This window comes from Schistocerca gregaria, chromosome 2 (assembly GCF_023897955.1).
Source record: "Schistocerca gregaria isolate iqSchGreg1 chromosome 2, iqSchGreg1.2, whole genome shotgun sequence".
NCBI lineage: Eukaryota > Metazoa > Arthropoda > Insecta > Orthoptera > Acrididae > Schistocerca > Schistocerca gregaria.
This window is the reverse complement of record NC_064921.1, coordinates 866,004,880-866,031,493: the sequence shown is the minus strand read 5'-3', so window position 1 is coordinate 866,031,493 and position 26,614 is coordinate 866,004,880. Positions and strand designations below refer to the sequence as shown.

General features: G+C 39.3%; 1 protein-coding gene across 4 annotated transcripts in view; it reads left to right on the top strand.

Annotated features, from left to right (window-relative positions):
* LOC126335244 (adenylate cyclase type 8) overlaps nt 1-26,614 on the top strand; it is a 1,717,934-nt gene that overhangs the window by 1,624,787 nt on the left and 66,533 nt on the right. For 2 of the 4 annotated variants that reach the window (XM_049998286.1, XM_049998285.1), the window contains exons 14-17: nt 2,360-2,593; nt 2,682-2,744; nt 17,139-17,236; nt 17,745-17,946. In XM_049998286.1, the coding sequence (XP_049854243.1) occupies nt 2,360-2,593; nt 2,682-2,744; nt 17,139-17,236; nt 17,745-17,946 (597 nt within the window). The remainder of the gene's footprint in view (nt 1-2,359; nt 2,594-2,681; nt 2,745-17,138; nt 17,237-17,744; nt 17,947-26,614) is intronic. The other 2 variants (XM_049998287.1, XM_049998288.1) reach the window with 1 other exon arrangement.

Below are 26,614 nucleotides of genomic sequence, written 5' to 3'. Positions count from 1 at the left end.
AAATGTTCCTCCTCAGAACTTCGTGACATACTGAGTTACTTATGTAATGAATCCCTCCACAGTGATACTTTTCCAGATAGGCTTAAATATGCTATTGTCAAACCATTACACAAAAAAGGAGACAAATCACCAGTGGAAAACTTCTGTCCCAATTCATTATTGGCAATATTTTCAAAAGTGTTTCAAAGGGTTATGTACAATAGGCTTTATAAACACTTAGTACAGGAAAATATTCCCATCCACAGTCAGTTTGGATTTCGGAAGGGATTGTCAACTGATCAAGCTATATTCACTTTTACAGATGATGTATTAGAATCAATAAATCAAACGTTGTTACCACTTGGCAAATTCTCTGATCTGGCTAAAACTTTTGATTGTGTTATACCCTTATACAAAAGTTAAAATATTATGAAATAACAGGAGTAGCAGGCTCATGGTTCTCATCCTATATTTTTAATAGAAAACAGTGTGTCTCTGTATCAGGCTTACCACATAACAATAGTCATTCAAAATATGAAACCATCAGACAAGGGGTGCCCCAAGGCTCTATTTTAGGTCCCTTGTTGTTCCTATTTATTATATTAATGACCTTCCATATGCAGTGTCACAAAATGCAAATTTTGCCTTATTTGCAGATGGTATAAAAAACAGTACCCGTGATCTCACTGAGCAATCAGCTAATGAAATATTTGTAAATATCAATGGGTGGTTCACAGCAAATTGATTGTCACTGAATTTTGACAAGACCCAATACATACAGTTTAGTACCTCATAAAGAATACCTGACCCTATAAGTATAATGTATTCAAACCATGGACTTAAAGCTGTAGACAGTGTATAATTCTTAGGGCTACAAATTGACCACAACCTAAATTGGAAAACTCACACTCTAGACTTAATGAAACACCTTAGTTCAGCTGCATTTGCAGTATACATGATAGCAGAAATAGGTGATCTAAAAATGTTGAGGTTAGTTTATTCGGCCTACTTCCATTCACTAATGAGTAATGGAATCACCTTTTGGGGAAACTTCTCTCACAAAGAGAACATTTTCAAAATTCAGAAATGAGTCATTAGAATTATATCTCATGTCAGCCCTAGATCAACATGCAGAGACCTCTTTAAGAAACTTGGTATTCTAACCACTACTTCTCAGTACATATACTCATTGATGTCCTTTGTCATTTCCAACATGTCTCTTTACAAAAAAATAGTGCAAAACATGATTACAATACCAGAACCATAAACAATCTGTATAAGAACTATAAAAGCTTAACATTGGTGCAAAAAGGAGTCAAGTACATGGATTCAGTAACTTACCAGAGCATATCAAAGGTCTTGTAAGTGATAAAAATCTGTTTCAGAGTGAATTAAAGAACTTCCTGTTGGCCAACTCCTCCTACTCCATCGATGAATATCTTCATAAGGATTATAGCTCATAACTCTATCTGCATTAGAATTGTACAATATCGATGTACCTAAGAAAACAATTGACTCTTTCCACATCCCAGAGACTCCTCCCCAAGGGATCCATGGAAAACGATAAATGTAATGTAATGTAACACTCCTCTTCAGAGTTTAAAGACATGCCTTTACATATCCTTTCTTCCAGAAATGCTAGTCCTGGAAGATTCATGGGAAAGTTTTACAGGAGAACTTCTGTGAAGTTTGGAAAGTAGGAGATAAGGTACCAGCAGAAGTAAAACTGTAAGGATGGGTCATGAGTCATGCTTAGGTGGCTCAGTTGGTAGAGCACTTGCAGATGAAAGGTGAAGGTCCTGGGTTCAAGTCTTGGTTTGGCACACAGTTTTAATCCGCTAGGAAATTTCACATCATGCACACTCAACAGCAGAACCAAAAATTCATTCTGGATACAACCCGCGGGCTGTCTTGCCCCATGTCCTTTCTCCAAGGAGTGCAAGTTTTGCAAAAATTGTGTGAAGTTTGGGAGGTAGGAGATGAGGTACCAGTGGCAGTAGAGCTGTGAAGACAGGTCATAAGTCATGCTTGGGTAGCTCATAAACCACTTGGCCACAAAAGCAAAAGGCCTTGAGTTCGAGTTTGGGTCTGGCACACAATTTTAATCTGCCAGAAAGATTCGTACTATAAGCTGCTTTTAGTTACCCTTTCTTCATGTACATATCATTGGGAAAAAAATGAAAATAGATTTAGAAATTACAGAAAAAGGCAACTGGTGATACTCGGTAGGGACATCAGGGATGCATGCACTGGTATGCCATATGTATCATAGAAGGAAAGAACTCAAAAAGTTTCTCTCCTTCTCAAAGATTTTTGTGGTCTGTTTGTAATTCCTTGCACAGCTTATGCTTGTACACTGAAATGTAAATTTTGTTTGCAGCTTGACTATAGCAATGGAGCTATGGGAGATCCATTCCAAAATGATGATACTGATGATGACGATGATGAAGCAGGTCACAAATCACCTCCACCGGATATTCATCACCTCACTATGGCTGAACAAGTTGATGAAATCATTGATCACAGCATAGAAATTGAAAGCAATAAAAGGATGAGGGATGCTAATGTTAATGCATGGACGCTACATTTTAAGGATAATTCTATGGAAAAGAAGGTATATCAGGTTAAACATGCAAAATCATTGTTGTAATAAATAGATAAATGGAAATTCTGATACTACTTAAATGCATATTTATCCACAGTTGTGTACATTCAGCCCCAAGTTTGATACAGAATTTGGTCCCAGATGTACTGGTAGGAAATGGGTAATTATGGCTGCTGTTGTATTTAAATCCTATCAGAAGACAGAAGAAAAGATGAGTATATGACATGAGAAAATGAAATGTAGACAGCATTGAAATATAAAGATGTGAAGAAGCAGATGTTAAAAATAAACATGCAAAAAGACAGTGAAAAATTATAACACGAGTCACAGAATAGGGCGTCTTGGAAAATACTGTCACACAGCTACTATTTCTCAAATATGTCAAATAAACATTCATTTTTTTGTTTACATAAGTATAGTCATTGTGATAGAAGGAATGACAGGGGGACTGACACATAGAGAGGAAACAGAAATGTAATCTTCAACTTTTTCAACTTTGCTTGTGCATTAATGCTCCCCATTTCATTTCAGTCACTGTTTGGTGCACTTGTCATGGTAATTTACTACAAAAACAATTTTATTTAACACAAAAAATTAATATATTTTCTTTCCATTTTTCTCATGATGTTTTCACCATGAAATAATTTTAGTTGTATTTATAACTGCACATTTTTTGCAATCTCGTTGTCATGTTTTGAAATATATTTCTCATTTTCAGATCTGTTAACCATATCATACAAAGTATCACATTATAATACAGGGAAACATTTCACGTGGCAAAAATATATCTAAAAACAAAGTTGATGTGACTTACCAAACAAAAGTGCTGGCAGGTTGATAGATACACAAACATACACACAAAATTCAAGGTTTCGCAACCAACGGTTGCTTCTTCAGAAAAGAGGGAAGGAGAGAGAAAGACGAAAGGATGTGGGTTTTAAGGAAGAGGGTAAGGAGTCATTCCAATCCCGGGAGTGGAAAGACTTACCTTAAGGGGAAAGCAGGACAGGTATACACTCGCGCACACACACACACATATCCATCCGCACATACACAGACACAAGCACACATTTGTAAAGGCAAAGAGTTTGGGCACAGATGTCAGTCGAGGCGGAAGTACAGAGGCAAAGATGTTGTTGAAAGACAGGTGAGCTATGAGCGGCGGCAACTTGAAATTAGCAGAGGTTGAGGCCTGATGGATAACGAGAAGAGAGGATATACTGAAGGGCAAGTTCCCATCTCCGGAGTTCTGACAGGTTGGTGTTAGTGGGAAGTATCCAGATAACCCGGACGGCGTAACACTGTGCCGAGATGTGCTGGCCGTGCACCAAGGCATGTTTAGCCACACGGTGATCCTCATTACCAACAAATACTGTCTGCCTGTGTCCATTCATGCGAATGGACAGTTTGTTGCTGGTCTTTCCCACATAGAAAGCTTCACAGTGTAGGCAGGTCAGTTGGTAAATCACATGTGTGCTTTCACACGTGGCTCTGCCTTTGATCGTGTACACCTTCCGGGTTACAGGACTGGAGTAGGTGGTGTTGAGAGGGTGCATGGGACAGGTTTTACACCAGGGATGGTTACAAGGGTAGGAGCCAGAGGGTAGGGGAGGTGGTTTGGGGATTTCATAGGGATGTACTAAGAGGTTACGAAGGCTAGGTGGACGGCGGAAAGACCCTCTTGGTGGAGTGGGGAGGATTTCATGAAGGATGGATCTCATTTCAGGGCAGGATTTGAGGAAGTCGTATCCCTGCTGGAGAGACACATTCAGAGTCTGATCCAGTCCCGGAAAGTATCCTGTCACAAGTGAGGCACTTTTGTGGTTCTTCTGTGGGCGGTTCTGGGTTTGAGGGGATGAGGAAGTGGCTCTGGTTATTTGCTTCTGTACCAGGTCAGATGGGTAGTTGCGGGATGCGAAAGCTGTTTTCAGGTTGTTGGTGTAATGGTTCAAGGATTCTGGACTGGAGCAGATTCGTTTGCCACGAAGACCTAGGCTGTAGGGAAGGGTCCGTTTGATGTGGAATGGGTGGCAGGTGTCATAATGGAGGTACTGTTGCTTGTTGGTGGGTTTGATGTGGACGGACGAGTGAAGCTGGCCATTGGACAGATGGAGGTCAACGTCAAGGAAAGTGGCATGGGATTTGGAGTAGGACCAGGTGAATCTGATGGAACCAAAGAAGTTGAGGTTGGAGAGGAAATTCTGGAGTTCTCCTTCACTGTGAGTCCAGATCATGAAGATGTCATCAATAAATCTGTACCAAACTTTGGGTTGGCAGGCCTGGGTAACCAAGAAGGCTTCCTCTAAGCGACCCATGAATAGGTTGGCGTACGAGGGAGCCATCCTGGTACCCATGGCTGTTCCCTTTAATTGTTGGTACGTCTGGCCTTACCAACTGACCTGCCTACACTGTGAAGCTTTCTATGTGGGAATGACCAGCAACAAACTGTCCATTCGCATGAATGGACAGAGGCAGACAGTGTTTGTTGGTAATGAGGATCACCGTGTGGCTAAACATGCCTTGGTGCACGGCCAGCACATCTTGGCACTGTGTTACACCGTCCGGGTTATCTGGATACTTCCCACTAACACCAACCTGTCAGAACTCCGGAGATGGGAACTTGCCCTTCAGTATATCCTCTCTTCTTGTTATCTGCCAGGCCTCAACCTCCGCTAATTTCAAGTTGCCGCTCCTCATACCTCACCTGTCTTTCAACAACATCTTTGCCTCTGTGCTTCCACCTCGACTGACATCTGTGCCCAAACTCTTTGCCTTTACAAATGTCTGCTTGTGTCTGTGTATGTGCGGATGGATGTGTGTGTGTGTGTGTGTGTGTGTGTGTGTGTGTGTGTGAGTGTGTGTGTGTGTGAGTGTGTGTGTGTGTGTGCGTGTGTGTGTGCGTGTGTACGTGTGTGCGTGTGTACGTGTGTGGGTGTGTGCGAGTGTATACCTGTCCTTTTTTCCCCTTAAGGTTAGTCTTTCCGCTCCCATGATTGGAATGACTCCTTACCCTCTCCCTTAAAATCCTTTCGTCTTTCCCTCTCCTTCCCTCTTTTCTGAAGAAGCAACCGTTGGTTGTGAAAGCTTGAATTTTGTGTGTATGTTTGTGTTTGTTTGTGTATTATCGACCTGCCAGCGCTTTTGTTTGGTAAGTCACATAAACTTTGTTTTTAGATATTAAGTATCACATTATTGACATTTGCATATGATTATACCATTGTAAAATTATGAGACATAAATTCTGGATCATAGTAACCTCTAGGGGGCAAAATGGCAACCCTACTGCTGATAGACATACTTTTATGTGTGTCTGCCAGCAGGACTGACATTTTGTATTCTGAAGGTCAATTGACAAGCAGTTCTGTCTCATAAATATGTAGTTTTCTCAGGAGTATTTTTCTTTTAATCAAATGTTCAACCTAATGAGTGTGTGGGACCTTCACTCTAGCAGAATGCAATTGAACGACAAAACAGTATTGATATAGACAATATGCACTAGACTCTCACTAATACGGCCCTCGGTAGTCCAGCCTTTCAATAATCCAGCACACTTTCAGCTTCTATATGTTCAACCTGAAATGACACCTACAATAATGAAATTTTATCTGCAACAATGTTGTTGGTTAATTATAATGTTCAACATTTCTGTAAAATTTGAAACTGTGGCTTCCATTACGAATCTTTATCATGGTTTCTAAAGGCAAACACGCTATGCTAGACCTCAAGCAGAAACTCGAAATTAGATATAAACTGAGCTGAGGTCCTTCACAGAAAACCATTGTTGCTGGGAACAGTGTTCGACAAACATTTATTTATGACCATACTTCAGCAGAAAAGAGGTAATCATAAGCTCACAGGAAAGTCAAGATGAAACTGATAAAGAAGAGGACATAGGAGGAGAGAACATGAGGATGTCTTGAACTGCTGGTGCTGAAGCTGAGGACGTCTTGTTGTAGTACATTATGCAACAATCAGAAACATAGCAGGACCTATGAAATGATTGCAAAGCCATTGTGTGATAAAGCATACTACTGTCACGTATCACCACGGAGACAACTAAAACTTTGGGACATGTTTCATAGTGAATGTCGAGTGATACTTATATGCATGTATACACTCAAGGACTAAGGTTTTTTTTTTTTTTTTTTTTTTTTTTTTTTTTTTTTTTTTTTTTTTTTTAATGAATGTATCCTTTGATTTGATAAAGTACAATCCCTATGTGTTTACATTAAATTTTAGACACACTCAAAAATCTGTCACTTCCACTAATCCGGCACTCATATGTGCGAGGAATGGCTGGTTTAGCAAGAGTCTAGTGTATAACCTCAGAACAAGGAATAGTGATGTCTGTTATATGTTTAGTGTTTAAGCCATTTGGTTTTTGGACTGCCTGTGGTTAGGTGGCCATGTGTGATCTTGTTTCATTCAATAGCAGGAAAACAGTATTCACATTGTACACCCAGTTTGTGTTTCATTCCGCACAAGTCATGCTGTGGATTATCTTCAAGTGCATATCATATGTAGTCACATATGACAAAGTCTACTTGTATCACACAGTTAAGATGTCTGGAGGTGGCAAATATGTACTGAAATCAGCAATGAAGGGATTATAAAAGTGAGCTGCATTGGCTGTAAATGAAATTATCTGAAGTGCAAGTTTAGTTTGTCTCTCCCAACATTTATCCATTGCCTTTACAGTCTCCTGTGATATGTCTTTCTTCACATTTCTTTTTCTCTTGTTTCTCTTTATTTGCTTTATTCTTTTTCCCCTACCAACTTTTTCACATTTCACCCCTTCTGCAGCCACATATAGCCAATTGAAAGATCTCACGTTTGATTTATGATTTACCGTCAGTCCACTGTTAATACTCAGGCTTTTGACACTTTATCTCTTGTAGTATGCCCCACTTTGACATCATGAGCAGCTCCTTTTCCAGTACTTTTTTTTAATCTCCTGCCTGCTTTCTTCCCCCCTGTAATCAGACTACTTTTAAAATTCAAGCATTATTATTTAATGTACATTTTCCAATTTCATGCTCTAATATTGTTGCTCCTGTACCAATCAGGTGCTTCCTTTCTGCCTTAGAGCATCATACTGATTGTTTTACTCTTAGGTATGGATCATAATATTTACTATCTGCTGATGTTATGGAGCTATTTAGATAAAATATATATGTATTTTCATCATTCATCAATAATGTGAACAGTAAATGTATTCCATAGATTGATTTTGAAAAATATATCCAAGAAAAATAAGGTGCATGTGTTAATTACAGAGAAAACAGTAGTTTCTTGAAAATATGTATCGAGTTCTTATGTTGTTGTTGTTGAGACTGGTTTGATGCAGCTCTCCATGCTACTCTATCCTGCACAAGATTCTTCATCTCTGAGTACCTACTGCAACCTACATCCTTCTGAATCTGCTTAGTGTATTCATCTCTTGGTCTCCCTCTACGATTTTTAGCCTCCACGCTGCCCTCCAATACTAAAACTAATAATAATTCATCAGCTGGAGGTACATCTAAAATTGATTGGGTGATAGAATTGTCATCAGGTGCACGAGATTGTTTGCAGTTGTGCGATATGTCTAGTGTGCTCATGAGATCTGAGGTCCACATGTTTGAATCCTTGACAAATTTAATTTGTTGCCTGTTCATCTGCAGAATGCTTGATTAGCTATGTACTTTCCAATGAAAAGGCTAGACTTTTTTGTGTATGACATGTTTGATAACACCTCATGAGTAACAAATTACATTGACAATCAATCTACAATGTGCACTGCTTGGTAGGTCCATAGATAAATAATGAAAATTCCATAACTCAGATACTTTTCCATGTGTATAGCATATTGTTTGTTGTTGTTATTGTTATTGTTGTGGTCTTCAGAATTCCGAGCTAGCCTGCCTGTGCAAGAAGTATTCAACATAGGACACACAAGTCCACTTACTGTCTAAGCCAGAAAATATTTCTGCAGGTAGCTGCATAAGTCTACATATTCACATGATGACTCACCCAGAAAAAATAAGAAGAAATTTGTTTGATGTTTTAAATCTTCTTCTCTGTAGGCAGTTGCTGTTGCTATTTTCCTAAATGTGAAACCTTGCGGTTTGAAAATCTAAGACCAATTCCAGTTCATTTATTGAAAGAATTATAAGCTAGATGTGCAGTTGCTTTGAATTAAAGTTCTTTTTAATATGTAATGCTATAACCGGAGTAATCACTCACTGTGCATAAGAACTACTAATCAATGGCTGGACACATTTTAAATATATTGACGACTATGTCAGCTACCTAATTAAGCTGCATTTGGTAACACTCTGGGCTGATATTCAGAGGAATACCAATTCAAATCAATGTCCAGCCACACAGAGTTGGGTTTTCCATAACATCCATAAATCACTTATAATGATTCCCTTCACCATCCTTTACTAATACCAGCTTGAGCTCCATATCTGGTGACCTCCTTGTCTACATTCCTTTTTTGTAGCTCACCTAACCAATTTTTGGTTGTCCTGATGAAAAATGCAAATTTGCTATGGGCGTGCCTAATGAGTAAGGTAGCACAATTGCAGGATACTGCCTTTGCATTAAGGACAGTGGTTCAACTTTCCATACAGCCATTCTATTTCAGATTTCTTCTGGTTTTCATAAATCACTGAAGGCAAATCTCATATTGGTGTCTTTGCAAAGGACATGATTGATTTCCTTCCCTGTTCTTCCCCAAGCTGTGCTAGTGCTCCATTTCTATTGACCCCCATCTGTGATGAGATGTTCAATCCTACTCTTCCTTCCATCTTCCTTTTTCTCCTTCTTCATACCAATGTTTACTTTCTACCCAGGATTTTCCATTAATGCACTAGTAATTCTTAACAGTGCAGGTCATTCATAGTTGTTACTTTTCTGTTTGATAGTGAAAATATAAGGCTGTACTGTTGGTCCACTTTGAAGCAATCATCTGTTTCTGTGTTGGAAGATGTCCACAGGTGTATAACGTAACCAAAGCTATGTTCAGAGAGGCAGAGACATAACTGATTTAAGACTACGACAGCTGTCAAGACAATTATTTTAGAATTATGAAACATTTATTGTGCTGCTTGCATATGATGACTTTTATGGAGACCAAACAACTCCTATATGAGAATCAGTGTGTCTTCTGCAAGCATCAGTCATGTAAAACTGTGTATCTTTTACTCATGAGATCCATAAGACAGATAAAGAAGCTCAGGTGGCATTGTGTTTCTTGGCTTCCAGAAAACCTGAGAATTCCACACTATTACCTAGTCAAAAAAAATGTATGTGTACAAAACATCTAAAGAAATGTAATTAGATTTAATATTTCATAACAGTCAGAACTCAGTATGGTGTTCTTAATGGGTAGACATAATGGTAAGCAAATGAAATTTGATATGGTGGATGCTGTATGCAGTTTATGTACATGATCTTGTTGATAACTTTCAAGGTCTCCACCAATGGCACAGTTGTGTACAAGCAAGTGACATCTTTGAAACTTCTTATAAAAAGGCAGAGATATTTGCTCATTGTCAGCACATGGTGGAAAGATACACAGGGGAGTCCAAACTTAAACAAATATAATGTAATTCATGTACTAAGATGCAATATTGTTTGACTATGGGATCAATGATCAGTGGTTGGAATCTGTCACAAACTGCAGGTATCTAGGGATTTGTGTCTGGATCAGTTTAAAATGGAACTACTTCATGAATCTAGCCATGGGAAAGGCAGATGCCAGGCTCAGCTTTATTGGAAGAATCTTAAGGAAGTGTGGTTAACTTGTGACGAAGGTCACTTATAAGACACTTATTTGACCAATTAATGATTATTTTTCATCAGTGTGGGAGCCTTACGGAGTTGGTTTAATGGAAGAGTTGGAAAGATTGAAAGAAGTGTTGCATAGTTCATCACATATTTTGTTCGCACATCTTATAGAAATTCAGCCTGTTGTCAAAGACATCACCTGGCTGCATTCCCATACGTTGTTTGAGCATTTTGTATGCAGAAGACACTCAAGTTTCACATCATGGGATTGTTTAGTCAATAAGAGTGTGCCACTCAACTGCTCAACAAACTGCAGTGGGAGACGTTGCAAAGCAAATAACATGCAGTGTGGAGAGTTTTACACTCAAAATTCTAAGTGGCCTCATTCCAAAATGAGTCAACAAAAATGAAGACTCTTCAAAATACATTCATGTAACGATCACAACACCAAAATCAAAGAAATTTGCACTTATTCGGAGGGGCTACTGACTGTTTTTCTTCCTTCATACCATCCATGGGTGGAACAGAATGGCAGTAAATGAAACTAGAATGGTATGAACCATCTTATTCAAACCTTATGGTGGCTTATGGAGTATGGATATAGCTACAAATGTAGATTTCCAATATGTATACAAATTTTGCCAAACAGTAGTAAAATTAAGTCTATATTGGGTTGTGTGAAATATTGGTACAATACCCCTTCCTCAATTTTTGTTTAATATTCAATCTGCTTAACATTGTTTCAACTCAATCAGTATTTGATGTTGAACTGCCATTTTCTTTAACCTAGCATAATACTTAACAGTGAGAAAGTAATGTAAGAAAATAAAGACATTATACTGTATGTTTGCTAAGAAAATACATAAACATTGTTTTACCATTGTTGAACAGACCAATTGGAGACTTGTAGCCCAGAGCTGAGTGGAGAATCTGAATCAGTAGCTCAGGCATTTCTGTGTCCATGTAGACTGTAGATTCCTCGATTTGCACCATAGGTTGGTCAGTTATCAGGTTCTGCTTAATAGGTCAGGGGTCCTTTATATACAGGAGGTGGCTACATGGGTAGCTGGGGCTTTGGGAGTGAATTGGGTGGTTTTTTAGGTTAGATAGTCCTGAGACAGAACAAAAATAGTATCATTCTCAAAGAGTACAGGTTAAATAAAGGATAAGGTTAGACCTAAGGTCTGTAGGTATGTTGTTGTTGTTGTTGTTGTTGTCTTCAGTCCTGAGACTGGTTTGATGCAGCTCTCCATGCTAATCTATCCTGTGCAAGCTTCTTCATCTCCCAGTACCTACTGCAACCTACATCCTTCTGAATCTGCTTAGTGTATTCATCTCTTGGTCTCCCTCTATGATTTTTACCCTCCACACTGCCCTCCAATACTAAATTGGTGATCCCTTGATGCCTCAGACCATGTCCTACCAACCGATCCCTTCTTCTGGTCAAGTTGTGCCACAAACTTCTCTTCTCCCCATCCTATTCAATACTTCCTCATTAGTTATGTGATCTACCCATCTAATCTTCAGCATTTTTCTGTAGCACCACATTTCGAAAGCTTCTATTCTCTTCTTGTCCAAACTATTTATCGTCCATGTTTCACTTCCATACATGGCTACGCTCCATACAAATACTTTCAGAAATGACTTCCTGACAGTTAAATCAATACTCGATGTTAACAAATTTCTCTTCTTCAGAAACGCTTTCCTTGCCATTGCCAGTCTACATTTTATATCCTCTCTACTTCGACCATCATCAGTTATTTTGCTCCCCAAATAGCAAAAATCCTTTACTACTTTAAGTGTCTCATTTCCTAATCTAATTCCCTCAGCGTCACCCGACTTAATTCGACTACATTCCATTATCCTCATTTTGCTTTTGTTGATGTTCATCTTATATCCTCCTTTCAAGACACTGTCCATTCCATTCAACTGCTCTTCCAAGTCCTTTGCTGTCTCTGACAGAATTACAACGTCATCGGCGAACCTCAATATTTTTATTTCTTCTCCATGGATTTTAATACCTACTCCGAATTTTTCTTTTGTTTCCTTTACTGCTTGCTCAATATACAGATTGAATAACATCGGGGGGAGACTACAACCCTGTCTTACTCCCTTCCCAACCTCTGCTTCCCTTTCATGTCCCTTGACTCTTATAACTGCCATCTGGCTTCTGTACAAATTGCAAACAGCTCTTCGCTCCCTGTATTTTACCCCTGCCACCTTTAGAATTTGAAAGAGAGTATTCCAGTCAACATTGTCAAAAGCTTTCTCTAAGTCTACAAATGCTAGAAATGTTGGTTTGCCCTTCCTTAATCTTTCTTCTAAGATAAGTCATAAGGTCAGTATTGCCTCACGTGTTCCAGTATTTCTACGGAATCCAAACTGATCTTCCATGAGGTTGGCTTCTACTAGTTTTTCCATTTGTCTGTAAAGAATTCGTGTTAGTATTTTGCAGCTGTGGCTTATTAAACTGATTGTTCGGTAATTTTCATATCTGTCAACACCTGCTTTCTTTGGGATTGGAATTGTTATATTCTTCTTGAAGTCTGAGGGTATTTCACCTGTTTCATACATCTTGCTCACCAGATGGTAGAGTTTTGTCAGGACTGGCTCTCCCTAGGCCGTCAGTAGTTCCAATGGAATGTTGTCTACTCCGGGGGCCTTGTTTCGACTCAGGTCTTTCAGTGCTCTGCCAAACTCTTCACGCAGTATCGTATCTCCCATTTCATCTTCATCTACGTCCTCTTCCATTTGCATAATATTGTCCTCAAGTACATCGCCCTTCTATAGACCATCTACATACGCCTTCCACCTTTCTGCTTTCCCTTCTTTGCTTAGAACTGGGTTTCCATCTGAGCTCTTGATATTCATACAAGTGGTTCTCCTTTCTCCAAAGGTCTCTTTAATTTTCCTGTAGGCAGTATCTATCTTACCCCTAGTGAGATAAGCCTCTACATCTTTACATTTGACCTCTAGCCATCCCTGCTTAGCCATTTTGCACTTCCTGTCGATCTCATTTTTGAGACGTTTGTATTCCTTTTTGCCTGCTTCATTTACTGCATTTTTATATTTTCTCCTTTCATCAATTAAATTCAATATTTCTTCTGTTACCCAAGGATTTCTAGCAGCCCTCGTCTTTTTACCTACTTGATCCTCTGCTGCCTTCACTACTTCATCCCTCAAAGCTACCCATTCTTCTTCTACTGTATTTCTTTCCCCCATTTCTGTCAATTGTTCCCTTTTTTTCTCCCTGAAACTCTGTCCAGCCTCTGGTTCTTTCAGTTTATCCAGGTCCTATCTCCTTAAATTCCCACCTTTTTGCAGTTTCTTCAGTTTTAATCTACAGTTCATAACCAATAAATTGTGGTCAGAGTCCACATCTGCCCCTGGAAATGTCTTACAGTTTAAAACCTGGTTCCTAAATCTCTGTCTTACCATTATATAATCTATCTGATACCTTTTAGTATCTCCAGGGTTCTTCCATCTATACAACCTTCTTTCATGATTCTTAAACCAAGTGTTAGCTATGATTAAGTTGTGCTCTGTGCAAAATTCTACCAGGCGGCTTCCTCTTTCATTTCTTAGCCCCAATCCATATTCACCTACTACGTTTACTTCTCTCCCTTTTCCTACACTCGAATTCCAGTCACCCATGACTATTAAATTTTCGTCTCCCTTCACTATCTGAATAATTTCTTTTATTTCATCATATATTTCTTCAATTTCTTCGTCATCTGCAGAGCTTGTTGGCATATAAACTTGTACTACTGTAGTGGGTGTGGGCTTCGTATCTATCTTGGCCACAATAATGCGTTCACTATGCTGTTTGTAGTAGCTTACCCGCATTCCTATTTTCCTATTCATTATTAAACCTACTCCTGCATTACCCCTATTTGATTTTGTGTTTATAATCCTGTAGTCACCTGACCAGAAGTCTTGTTCCTGTAGGTATGGTAGTAGTAAATTGTAGTATCTGTGTGGGGAAAGAACCAGAGCTGAAAAGAAAAAAAAAACATAAATAGAAACCATTAAAGGTACTGAAAGCTGGCTAAAGCCTGAGACAAGTTCTGCCTAATTTTTTTACAAAGTACTTGCAGTCTTCAGAAAGGATAGATTAAATACAGTTGGTGAACAGTTCAAAGACATCTTGATTCTCTTTTAAGATAGGTACAACACTCATACAGTTATACTTGGTGACTTAAATGTACCCTATTTTTGGAGAAAATACTTGTTTTAACCTGGTGTTAGGCATAAAACAGCATCTGGAATTGTACTAAAGGCTTTTTCCAAAAATTATTTTGAACAATTGGTTCAGGAGCCAATGCGAATTGTAAATGGTTGCAAAAGCATACTTGACCCCATACCAACAAATAATCCTTTGTAAATGGACAATATTATGAAAGATACTGAGATTAGTGACCACTAGATCATTGTAGGGAGACTAACTACCATAAAATCCAAACCCACAAAAAATAAACATAAAATACGTCTATTTAAAACAGCAGGTAAAAATTCCCTTGACATCTTCCTAAGGGGCAGTCTTCATTGCTTCCAAACTAACTACATAAGTGTAGACCAGATGTGTCTTAAATTCAGAGAAATAGTATCAATAACAATTGTGAGATATAACCAAATAAATTAATAAAATGGTGCTGGTCCCCATGCTACACAAAACTGGCGAGAACACTATTGCAGGAGCAACAGAAAAAGCATGTAAAATTCAAAAGAATACAAAATCTCTCAAGATTGACGATGTTTTTCTGAAGCTCAAAACTTTGCATCAACTTCAAAATTAGATGCTTTTAATAGCTTCCATAACAATACTCTCTCTCAAAATTTGACAAAAAATACAAAAAGATTTTGGTCAAATGTAAAGTACACCAGTGGCAGACACAATCAATACCTTCAATGTGCAATATCTACATTCAGCCTGCAATATCAGTGGTAATGCTATCCATGACAGTGCCACTAAAGCATAGTTATTGAATATGGATTTTCAAAATTTCTTCACCAAGTTGATATTTCAGGAATTTGAAATAAGAACTATTGCCAACATGAATAACATGGAAGTAGATATCCTCATTGTAAAGAAACAACTCAAATCACTTAATCAAGCAAGTATTCTGGTTCAGATTGTGTACCATTAGATTCCTTTCAGAGCATACTGTTATAATAGCTCCATACTTAGCAATCATATACAACCACTTGCTTGATGAAAGATCGTTACCCAAAGACTGGAAAGTTGCACAGATCACACCAATACCCAAGAAAGGAAGTATGAGTAATTATAGACCCATAGTGCTAATGTCAATTTGGTGTATGACTTTGGAATTTACACTGTGTTCAAACCTTTTGAATTAGCTCAAAGGTAATAGTCTCTTGACACATGGCACAGATCATAAAATATCATTTGTGTGAAACATAACTAACTCTTTATTTACACAAAGTAATGAGTACTTTCAACAGGGGATCTCAGACTGATTACATATTTATAGATTTCCAGAAGATTTCCTCACAAGCTGCTTCTAATGAAATTGCATCTCTAGGGAGTACCATCTCAGTTGTGCAATTAGATTCATGATTTTCTGTCAGAAGGGTCACATTTCATACTAATTGACCGAAAGCCATCAGGTACAGCAAATGTGAGATCTGGCATTCCCCAATGGTGTATTATAAACCCTCTACTATTTCTAATCTGTATAAATAATTAGAAGACTGAGCTGCCATCATAGATTGTTTGCAGTTGGAACTGTCATTCACTGCCTAGTAAAGTCATAAGAAGGTCAAAACCAATTGCAAAATGATTTACACAAGATATCTGTATTGTGTGAAAAGTTGCAGTTGAACCTAAATAATGAAAAGTGTGAGGTAATCCATGTGACTACTTAAAGGAATCCATGGAATTTCATTACAAGATAAATCACACTAATGTAAAGTTTGTCAATTCAACTATATACCAAGGGATAACAGTTACAAACAATTTAAAATGGAATGTCACATAGAAAATATTATGGGGAGTGCATACCAATTATTGTGTTTCATTGGCAGTACACTTAGAAGATGAAACAAATCAACTAAAGAGACTACCTACACTGTGCGTACTTGTCCTCAGGTAGATTATTGCTGTGCAGTATGGGGTTCTTACCAGATAGCATTGATGGAGGACATAATAAAGGTATAAGGAGGGAAGTTTATTTTGTAATATCATGAAACAGGGAGGGAGTACCATAGATATGGGTGAATTGGATAGCAACAGAGGCATTTTTCATTGTGATGAGATCTTTTCATGGAATTCCAATCTCCAACTTTCTCCTCCAAATGTGAAAATATTTTGTTGATGCTCACCTACATTGGGAGAATAGATCATCTTAATAAAACAAGAGAAATCAGAGCTCACTCAGAAACATATAAGTGTTCATTTTTCCCATGTGTGGTTTGAGGGTGGAATAGTAGAGAAATTGTGTGAAAGTGGTTTGATGAACCATTGGCCAGGCACTAAAGTGTGAATTGCAAAGTAATTATGTAGATGTAGATGAACTACATATATGTTGTATTTCGTAGTTTACTGTAAACTGCTTGTCAAAGTGTGTGAGCAGCTCTGCTTAGCTGAAATCTTAACAAAATGTGTGGTCTAATTAATGTCTAATATGATTCTAGCAGTAGACTGGTAGCCTGATTTTCTAGCAGACCAGCATTGTTATTTTATTTTTTAAGTTATTACTTTAAATTTAAAGATTGAAGTGCAGTAGGGAATAATAACAAAAGAAATTGGTTTCAGTTTTGTCAACTGCGGGAAGATATGTTCAAATCCAACATGCTGTGCTGCTTCATAATATGGATCTTTGTTGTTATATGCCAAGCTATTATCTTGCCAAGGTAAGCTATACAGATTTTGAAAATTTGCTTTATGTTTTAGCAACATATGTGTACTAGAAACAGCTACCAGAGGTTAGGCCTCATAAACCTGATAAGCGGGAATTGGGGGGTTTACAATATTCACGAGGCATAGAGACCTATTCCAAATAAGAGCAACACCAATGTCAGATGGCTGATGATGATAATGATTCGATATGTTGTTGTACACATATAGGGATTTTTCTGGTTTTACAAATAGTTTTTAGCTGCACTACAGAGATGGAAATTCCAAAATTTCATTTATTTTTCTAAGGCTCTAGTGAAGGGCACCGGTGTATGCCATGGAGATGAATAGTTTCATACCTAAGGAATTTCCTTGAAAGTCTTTATTAAAGCTCATTGGAAGTATTTTCCTTTACAAAGTGATTGCTAAATTTCTTCTGTATATCTTGTTCCATTTGATATGTTTGCTTTGTAGCAATAAAGCCATTAACAACTGCCTTAATTTTGCCATGTCTTCTGTTCACAGTTCGGTGGTACTGATAATGACACTGTCAGTGACAACTTTTCTGCTAACCTGTGCACTCGTTCTCGTAATGGCTGAGGAATTTCAGCAGCTACCTGTTGTCCTACAGACAATGTCCAGTGTCCTCGTGCATCACCGCAACAGACGCACTGCCTTCATATGTGGTGTTGTCGCTCTTATGGCAGTCACTGCATCTGTCAGTCTGGTTAGAACAACAAATTTCTCCTTCACTTTTATTTTCAAGTTAAATACATTTATGCTACATACTATAAATTAAAATGGTCAGGCATCAAGACAAAAGGTGGAACATTTCAAGGAAAACAGTTAATCATGAAAAGATCGTGTTACATTCAAATTTATGGAGATACAGGCTTTCCTGTTAAACTGGAAGAAAGGACATGTACGATAGTCACCATAGAGAACAGTTTGTTCAAGAAGTGAACACTTGGATCCAAATAGAAAATTGAAGGATAGGTAGGTAACATCTGTTGAAGAGTCTAAAGGTGTAGGTAATAGACTGTTTCTCATGCAGTGGAAGGAAGAAGTACATTTCGAAACACGGGAAAAATTATGTAGTAAATGGAAATAATTGGTAGTAATTTTGACCTGATGGATAGTTTATTAAGGAACATGCAAATAAATATGCACATTTATGACATGGAAGTAAGGCTAGATTTTAATGGTCCTCCAAAATCAAGGTTATAGTAAGTGCTAACTCAAATACAAGAAATAAGCTACATCTTGTGTAAGAAACTATTTATGTGTTTCTGAAGTGATATAGGAAAACTAAACAGACTAAATCATGATCCTTGGTTGCAGAATTAATTATCGTGCAAATCCAGTATGCCCAAACATTTGCCACGTTAGTCAGTCTTGAGAAGACAAGGGTATAAAGCCATTAGTAAAGCTGACAGATTATATTGAAGAGGAAGCTAAGAATCTTGAGATCAGTTTATCCCAGAGTATGATAGTAAATGCTGATAGTTTTTTTACTGTAAAAAATGGAAGTGCCGTTAAGTGCTAACCATTTTGTCATTGGTGAAAATTTCGAGCAATCTGTTGCAAGATGAAAAACAGTATAGAGGAAGCAATCCTAGTACAATGATAATCATCACATGAGTGTCCTAAGGTGGGACGCACAGCTGGAAATTCAGATGTTTTTCATAGGACATAATGGTGCCAAGCTATACGGTTTCAGTCACTTTCATTCATTCCTTTCCTCCGTTCATTCATTCATCATGTTCCATAGATCCCCTCAAGAATGAGTGAATTCAGGGATGTTTAACGAGTTAAGGTATACATAAATGGAAGGTAAAGAAATCACAGAAATTTCACAATGTATCATTGTTTGTTAGTAGGTTTAATGTGAACAGAAGTGTGGAGCTGACGCTCAGTAAGGATGAGGTCGACATCAAGGAAGGTGGCGTGGTATTCAGAATAGGGCCATTTGAAATTTAACTGGGAGAATGTGTTGGAGGCTGCAAGAATTTCCACTTGTCAGCCTCACCGTGAGTCCATATGCCAAAGATGTCATCTAAACCAAGCCAGGGGCTGAAAGCTTATGGATCCCAGGAAAGCCCCCTCCGACCAACCCAGGAAATGGTTGACATAGGAGCCATTCCAGTTCCCATGACCAGCCCCAGATCTATTTGTATGCCTGCCCCTCAAATGTAAAGTAGTTGTTGGTAAGTATAGAGTCAGTTCAGCTGAGAGGAAGAATGTCACAGGTTTGGAATCAAGTGGGTGTTGGTTGTGGTAATGTTCAGTAGCAGACAGACCATGTACATGGAGGACATCAGTATAGAGTGTGGTAGCATCTGTGGTGACAAACGAGTCACGTGATGGGTATAGGATGGCCACAGATTTCAGACAGTCTAGGAAATGGTTGGTGTCTTTAACATAGTCTTTGTAGGTGTGATCAACGAAAGCAGATATACACTGATCAGCCAGAAAATTATGACCATGGACCTGCTATTGATATAAACCCATCCAGGCAATAGCACCATCCCCTGGCAAGGGATGACTGCTAGTCAGGCACACTCACTGTGTGGGTAGTAACAGTGAGCATGCTGTCCATGTGTAGAATGGGGCCAGCTGGCCGAGCAGTTCTAGGCACTACAGTCTGGAACTAGCGACTACTACGGTCGCAGGTTCGAATCCTGCCTCGGGCATGGATGTGTGTGATGTCCTTCGGTTACTTAGGTTTAAGTAGTTGTAAGTTATAGGGGACTGATGACCATAGAAGTTAAGTTCCATAGTTCTCAGAGCCATTTGAATGATTTTGTAGAATGGGAAAGGTACACAATCGATATGAGTTTGACAAAGGACAGATTGTGAGGGCCTGGATGCTCGGTACAGCATTTCAGAAACTGCACAACTTGTCGGGTGTTCAAGAAGTGCTGTGTTGAGTGTCTTCAATGCATGGTGAAACTAAGGTGAAACTATGTCCAGACATTGTAGGGTTGTGTGGCCACCCATGTTACAGATGTCAGACATCGTAGGCTGAGCAGACTGGTAAAACAGGGCAGGCAATGAACTGTGGCGGAACTAATGTCATACTTATAACACAGGGCAGAGTAAAAGTGTGTCTGAACAGACAGTGCACTGACCACTCCGAAGGGTGGTCCTTCCCAACCAGTGACCCATGCATGTGCCAATGTTAACACCATGACATCGGCAATTATGACTGAAGTGGACAAGTGGCCATCAGCACTAAACATTGGTACTGTGGCAGAGTGTTGCATGGTGGGAAGTATCCTGATATCTTCTTCATCATATGATGGCTGGGTGTGAGTCCATTGTTTTCCAGGGAACAGCTCTTTGACATCTGTACTGCAAGACAAAGACAAGCTGGCAGCAGCTCCGTCATGTTCTGGGGAACATTCACATGGGCATCCATAAGTACAATGGAGCTTGTGCAAAGCACTGTGGTGGCCAAGGAGTATTGTACACTTGTACAGACTGTGTACACCTCTTCATGACAATCATATTTCCCAATGACTGTGGTAATCCTTAACGAGATGATGCACCATACCACAAGGCCAGGAGTGTGATGGAGGTGACTCAGGAAGGGAGAGTGCCTTACATGAGAGGTTGAGAACACTGTAAAGTTGTGGGTGGTGATCATGAGTTATCATTGCTCTTGGAGGCAGCAGTGAAGTGTAGCATATTTTCAGAACACTGTCCAAGCTATATTTTCTATTCCTGTCCCTCTCTAGGTCCCTAAACAGCCGTACCAGTAACTATCACTCCTCTTCTATAAACTAAGCATTGTCAGTAATGTCTGTCTTGCATAATTACTGTATGTACCACCTCTAAGCTCTCAGGTTTTCAAGTTTCGTTTAGTGCAGCCCCCAATAATCAATCTTTCCTTCTAATCCCTTATGGCAAATCTCTGGGTGACTTTTGCAAACTCTCCCCATTTCCTATACCTTGCTAGTTCTTTTTCTTTCAGCCCTCTTCCTTCCCCTTCAAACCATACTCCAGAAGAAGGAGTCACTGGCTCTGAAAGCTTGCAAATTTCCTTGATCTACATGTGTATGTGCTCTCCTGCTGCCATTTGATGAGAAGGTTTTTCATCTGTCCAGTTACATTATAGAAATTTAATCTTATACTGTGTTATCATTAAATTATCGCTCTACTGCTTAGTGCTGTTAAAATGTATGCTGTCTAAATTTAATCCAGTAAATTATAAATAAATTGGTGATATGTCAGCTTTCTTTTCATCCATTTCAGCACTTTAGGGCTGATAAGTTTTGTAAAGTTTAAGGTACTTTATTTATACATTTTGACATCTCTTGTAGTTAAATTTTAGATTGTATCACTATCACATATCATTCTTAGTGTTCAGTCTTTAAATAAATTCCTACAATTCTGCCAAGTACTTGGAATATAGTTAGTGACTACCTTAATATCAGTTAATTTGTTCTGCTTTTTTTGTATATACTGAGAGAGCAACTCAGCCTTAAGCAATTCAAGTTTCAGTCACCAGTCATTTGTCGTGTTCCATAGATTCCATCAAGAAGGAGAACCTTCAAGTATTTAAAACAAGTCTAGGTATACACTAACAAAAGAAAGGAAATCGTAGAAATTTATTGTCTACTGTATTAACCATAAACTATCACTGTACAACTTGCTGCTATTCATACTTAGCTAGCAGCTAAAGTCAATCCAGTAAATTAGAAAGGGAGTTGCTATCATGAAAAGCTGTGTACTAGATGGCCACTATATATCTCCTATTGATAGCTTAATAGAGGGTGTATACGACCTGGGACAACCGGGAGATCCGGGAAAAACCTGGGAATTTTTTCATCCGGGAAGAAAACCGGGAAAGACCTGGGAATTTTTTAGAATTCCTGGAAGTTTTCATTGCTTTTGTTTTCAGTTAAATTTTTGTGATTTTGACTGGCAAGAACCAATACTCTAACAAAGGATATTACTGTATACCGCTATTCCAGAATAATACTGCAACAATAAAATATGAACAAGAGAAAAAACAAAAATAAAACTTAAATTGCAAAGGAAATGCGCCATATATAGCAACAAAACAGTGCTCATACAAGCATCTGCCAACAGCAAAATGTGTCAAAGGCTTTAGGAAGACTACGCAATGCTTCATAACAACAAATTGCCTCTGTTGAGCGTAACATCATAGCTGTTTACATTAGATTCGTTTTAGCAGTTACGAGTGGGCTCATGCGCGTGCGCAGTTGAATTGTGTATGAGTAGAACCTTCTCCTGCTTCTGGCTACAGAAATGTGGCTGTTGGCTGAATAGAATAGAATATTTTTATTAGCCTTTCAGTATTTTTCATACAATTGGCTTCATCAAAGTTTACAGAGGGTTTTAGTTTCAGTGCTGTGTAAGCATTTGCAGCAAGCAGGTAGATGCAACCGGGAAAAATGTTACTGCTGCGCCCAAGCTGTCACTGTATTCACACATGCGCAGCAGACCAGTATTCGGGGGGGGGGGGGGGGGGGGGGCAAATTGAGGGAAAAAACCGTGTTTCACAAAGTGACTAGTGTCCAGCGCACGTTAGTCTATTGATTATTCATATGACTTTGAAACACATCACTGTTGGTTTTTGAACATTTTTGAACACATTCTAAGTTGATTTCTGAATGAATCGTAAGTTGATTTGTGAATGTGTGCATAGTTTACATGATGTCTGTGTCAGGGGAATCCTCGTCGCATGTAGAAACAAACTTTCCTACAGACAAAAGCGGCTATACGAGCTGAGCGGAGTAAGGCCGAACGGATGAATGACAACTGTTGTCTGATTGTGTGGTTGACTGGGTTTGCGAATGATGAGCATTGTTATAATTACTAGCTAAATCCATAGGTTCAGACTACAGGAGTGGAAAGAAATGAATAACAGGTAAGAAAGATTACGTAGTACTTTCTCAGTGTATCTAAGAAAAATAAAATTTTGACAGAAAAATTTTGGCTATATCACTATACTAGTAAGGGCCAGTTGTGTAGTCCCCCACTAGCAGCCACTTTCAATTCTATTCTGGAAGAAGCACGGAAAACACATTGTACAAACTGGAGAATAATTGTGGGATAACTAAACCGGTGATTCTGGCAGAGTTAGTAGAGTTAATCTGCCAATAAGCTTTGACATTGGCATGAATAGTTACAGAATTAGTGATAACAAGACTGTTTGTTAGAATGAGGAAGGAGAAGAAATGGGGAAATCACATAAATTATGGAACAACATGACAATTCCAAGATAGTATAAAAATTTCGTACTACTACTTTTTGATCTCATACTAGAGAAATTGGAGCGTATGAATGAAGTGTGAAACTATTTCCTAATGTAAGGCTTTTTGCTTTTAGTAGGCCTAAGGTCCATGAACCACCGACCTTGGAGTTGATGGGGAGGCTTGCGTGCCTCAGCGATACAGATAGCCGTACCGTAGGTGCAACCACAATGGAGGGGTATCTGTTGAGAGGCCAGACAAACGTGTGGCTCCTGAAGAGGGGCAGCAGCCTTTTCAGTAGTTGCAGGGGCAGCAATCTGGATGATTGACTGATCTGACCTTGTAACACTAACCAAAACAGCTTTGCTGTGTTGGTACTGCAAACGGTTGAAAGCAAGGGGAAACTACAGCCGTAATTTTTCCAGAGGGCATGCAGTTCTACTGTATGGTTAATATGATGGCGTCCTCTTGGGTAAAATATTCCAGAGGTAAAATAGACCCCCTTTGGATCTCCGAGTGGGGACTACTCTAGGACGTCATTATCAGGATGAAGAAAACTGGCGTTCTACGGATTGGAGTGTGGAATGTCAGATCACTTAATCGGGCAGGTAGGTTAGAAAATTTAAAAAGAGAAATGCGTAGGTTAAAGTTAGATATAGTAGCAATTAGTAAAGTTTGGTGGCAGGAGGAACAAGACTTTTGGTCAGGCGAATACAGGGTTATAAAGACAAAGTCAAATAGGGGTAATGCAGGAGTAGGTTTAATAATTAATTAAAAAAATAGGAATGCGGGTAAGCTACTACAAACAGCATAGTGAACGCATTATTGTGGCCAAGATAGACACAAAGCCCACGCCTCCTACAGTAGTACAAGTTTATATGCCAACTAGCTCTGCAGATGACAAAGAAATTGAAGAAATGTATGACGAAATAAAAGAAATTATTCAGATAATAAAGGGAGATAAAAATTTAACAGTCATGGGTGACTGTAATTTGGTGGTAGGAAAAGGGAGAGAAGGAAACGTAGTAGGTGAATATGGATTGGGGTAAGAAATGAAAAAGGAAGCCGCCTGGTAGAATTTTGCACAGAGCACAACTTAATCATAGCTAACACTTGGTTCAGGAATCATAAAAGAAGGTTGTATACATGGAAGAATCCAGGAGATACTGACAGGTTTCAGATAGATTAAATAATGGTAAGACAGAGATTTAGGAACCAGGTTTTAAATTGTAAGACATTTCCAGGGGCAGATGTGGACTCTGGCCACAATCTATTGGTTATGAACTGTAGATTAAAACTGAAGAAACTGCAAAAAGGTGGGAATTTAAGGAGATGGGACCTGGATAAACTGAAAGAACCAGAGGCTGGACAGAGTTTCAGGGAGAACAAAAGGGAACAATTGACAGGAATGGGGGAAAGAAATACAGTAGAAGAAAAATGGGTAGCTTTGAGGGATGAAGTAGTGAAGGCAGCAGAGGATCAAGTAGGTAAAAAGATGAGGGCTAGTAGAAATCCTTGGATAACAGAAGAAATATTGAATTTAATTGATGAAAGGAGAAAATATAAAAATGCAGTAAATGAAGCAGGCAAAAAGGAATACAAACGTCTCAAAAATGAGATCGACAGGAAGTGCAAAACGGCTAAGCAGGGATGGCTAGAGGTCAAATGTAAAGATGTAGAGGCTTATCTCACTAGGGGTAAGATAGATACTGCCTACAGGAAAATTAAAGAGACCTTTGGAGAAAAGAGAACCACTTGTATGAATATCAAGAGCTCAGATGGAAACCCAGTTCTAAGCAAAGAAGGGAAAGCAGAAAGGTGGAAGGCGTATATAGATGGTCTATAGAAGGGCGATGTATTTGAGGATAATATTATGTAAATGGAAGAGGATGTAGATGAAGATGAAATGGGAGATATGATACTGTGTGAAGAGTTTGACAGAGCACTGAAAGACCTGAGTCGAAACAAGGCCCCGGGAGTAGATAACATTCCATTAGAACTACTGACGGCCTTGGGAGAGCCAGTCCTGACAAAACTCTACCATCTGGTGAGCAAGCTGTATGAGACAGGCAAATACCCTCAGACTTCAAGAAGAATATAATAATTCCAATCCCAAAGAAAGCAGGTGTTGACAGATGTGGAAAATTCCGAACTATCAGTTTAATAAGTCACGGCTGCAAAATACTTAAGCGAATTCTTTACAGACCAATGGAAAAACTAGTAAAAGCCGACCTCAGGGAAGATCAGTTTGGATTCCGTCGAAATGTTGGAACACGTGAGCCAATACTGACATTATGACTTATCTTTGAAGCTACACTCCTGGAAATTGAAATAAGAACACCGTGAATTCATTGTCCCAGGAAGGGGAAACTTTATTGACACATTCCTGGGGTCAGATACATCACATTATCACACTGACAGAACCACAGGCACATAGACACAGGCAACAGAGCACGCACAATGTCGGCACTAGTACAGTGTATATCCACCTTTCGCAGCAATGCAGGCTGCTATTCTCACATGGAGACGATCGTAGAGATGCTGGATGTAGTCCTGTGGAACGGCTTGCCATGCCATTTCCACCTGGCGCCTCAGTTGGACCAGCGTTCGTGCTGGACGTGCAGACCGTGGGGGCGACGCTTCATCCAGTCCCAAACATGCTCAGTGGGGGACAGATCCGGAGATCTTGCTGGCCAGGGTAGTTGACTTACGCCTTCTAGAGCACGTTGGGTGGCACGGGATACATTCGGACGTGCATTGTCCTGTTGGAACAGCAAGTTCCCTTGCCGGACTAAGAATGGTAGAACGATGGGTTCGATGACGGTTTGGATGTACCGTGCACTATTCAGTGTCCCCTCGACGATCACCAGAGGTGTACGGCCAGTGTAGGAGATCGCTCCCCACACCATGATGCCAAGTGTTGGCCCTGTGTGCCTCGGTCGTATGCAGTCCTGATTGTGGCACTCACCTGCACGGCGCCAAACATGTATACGACCATCATTGGAACCAAGGCAGAAGCGACTCTCATCGCTGAAGACGACACGTCTCCATTCGTCCCTCCATTCACGCCTGTCGCGACACTATTGGAGGTGGGCTGCACGATGTTGGGGCGTGAGCAGAAGATGGCCTAACGGTGTGCGGGACCGTAGCCCAGCTTCATGGAGACGGTTG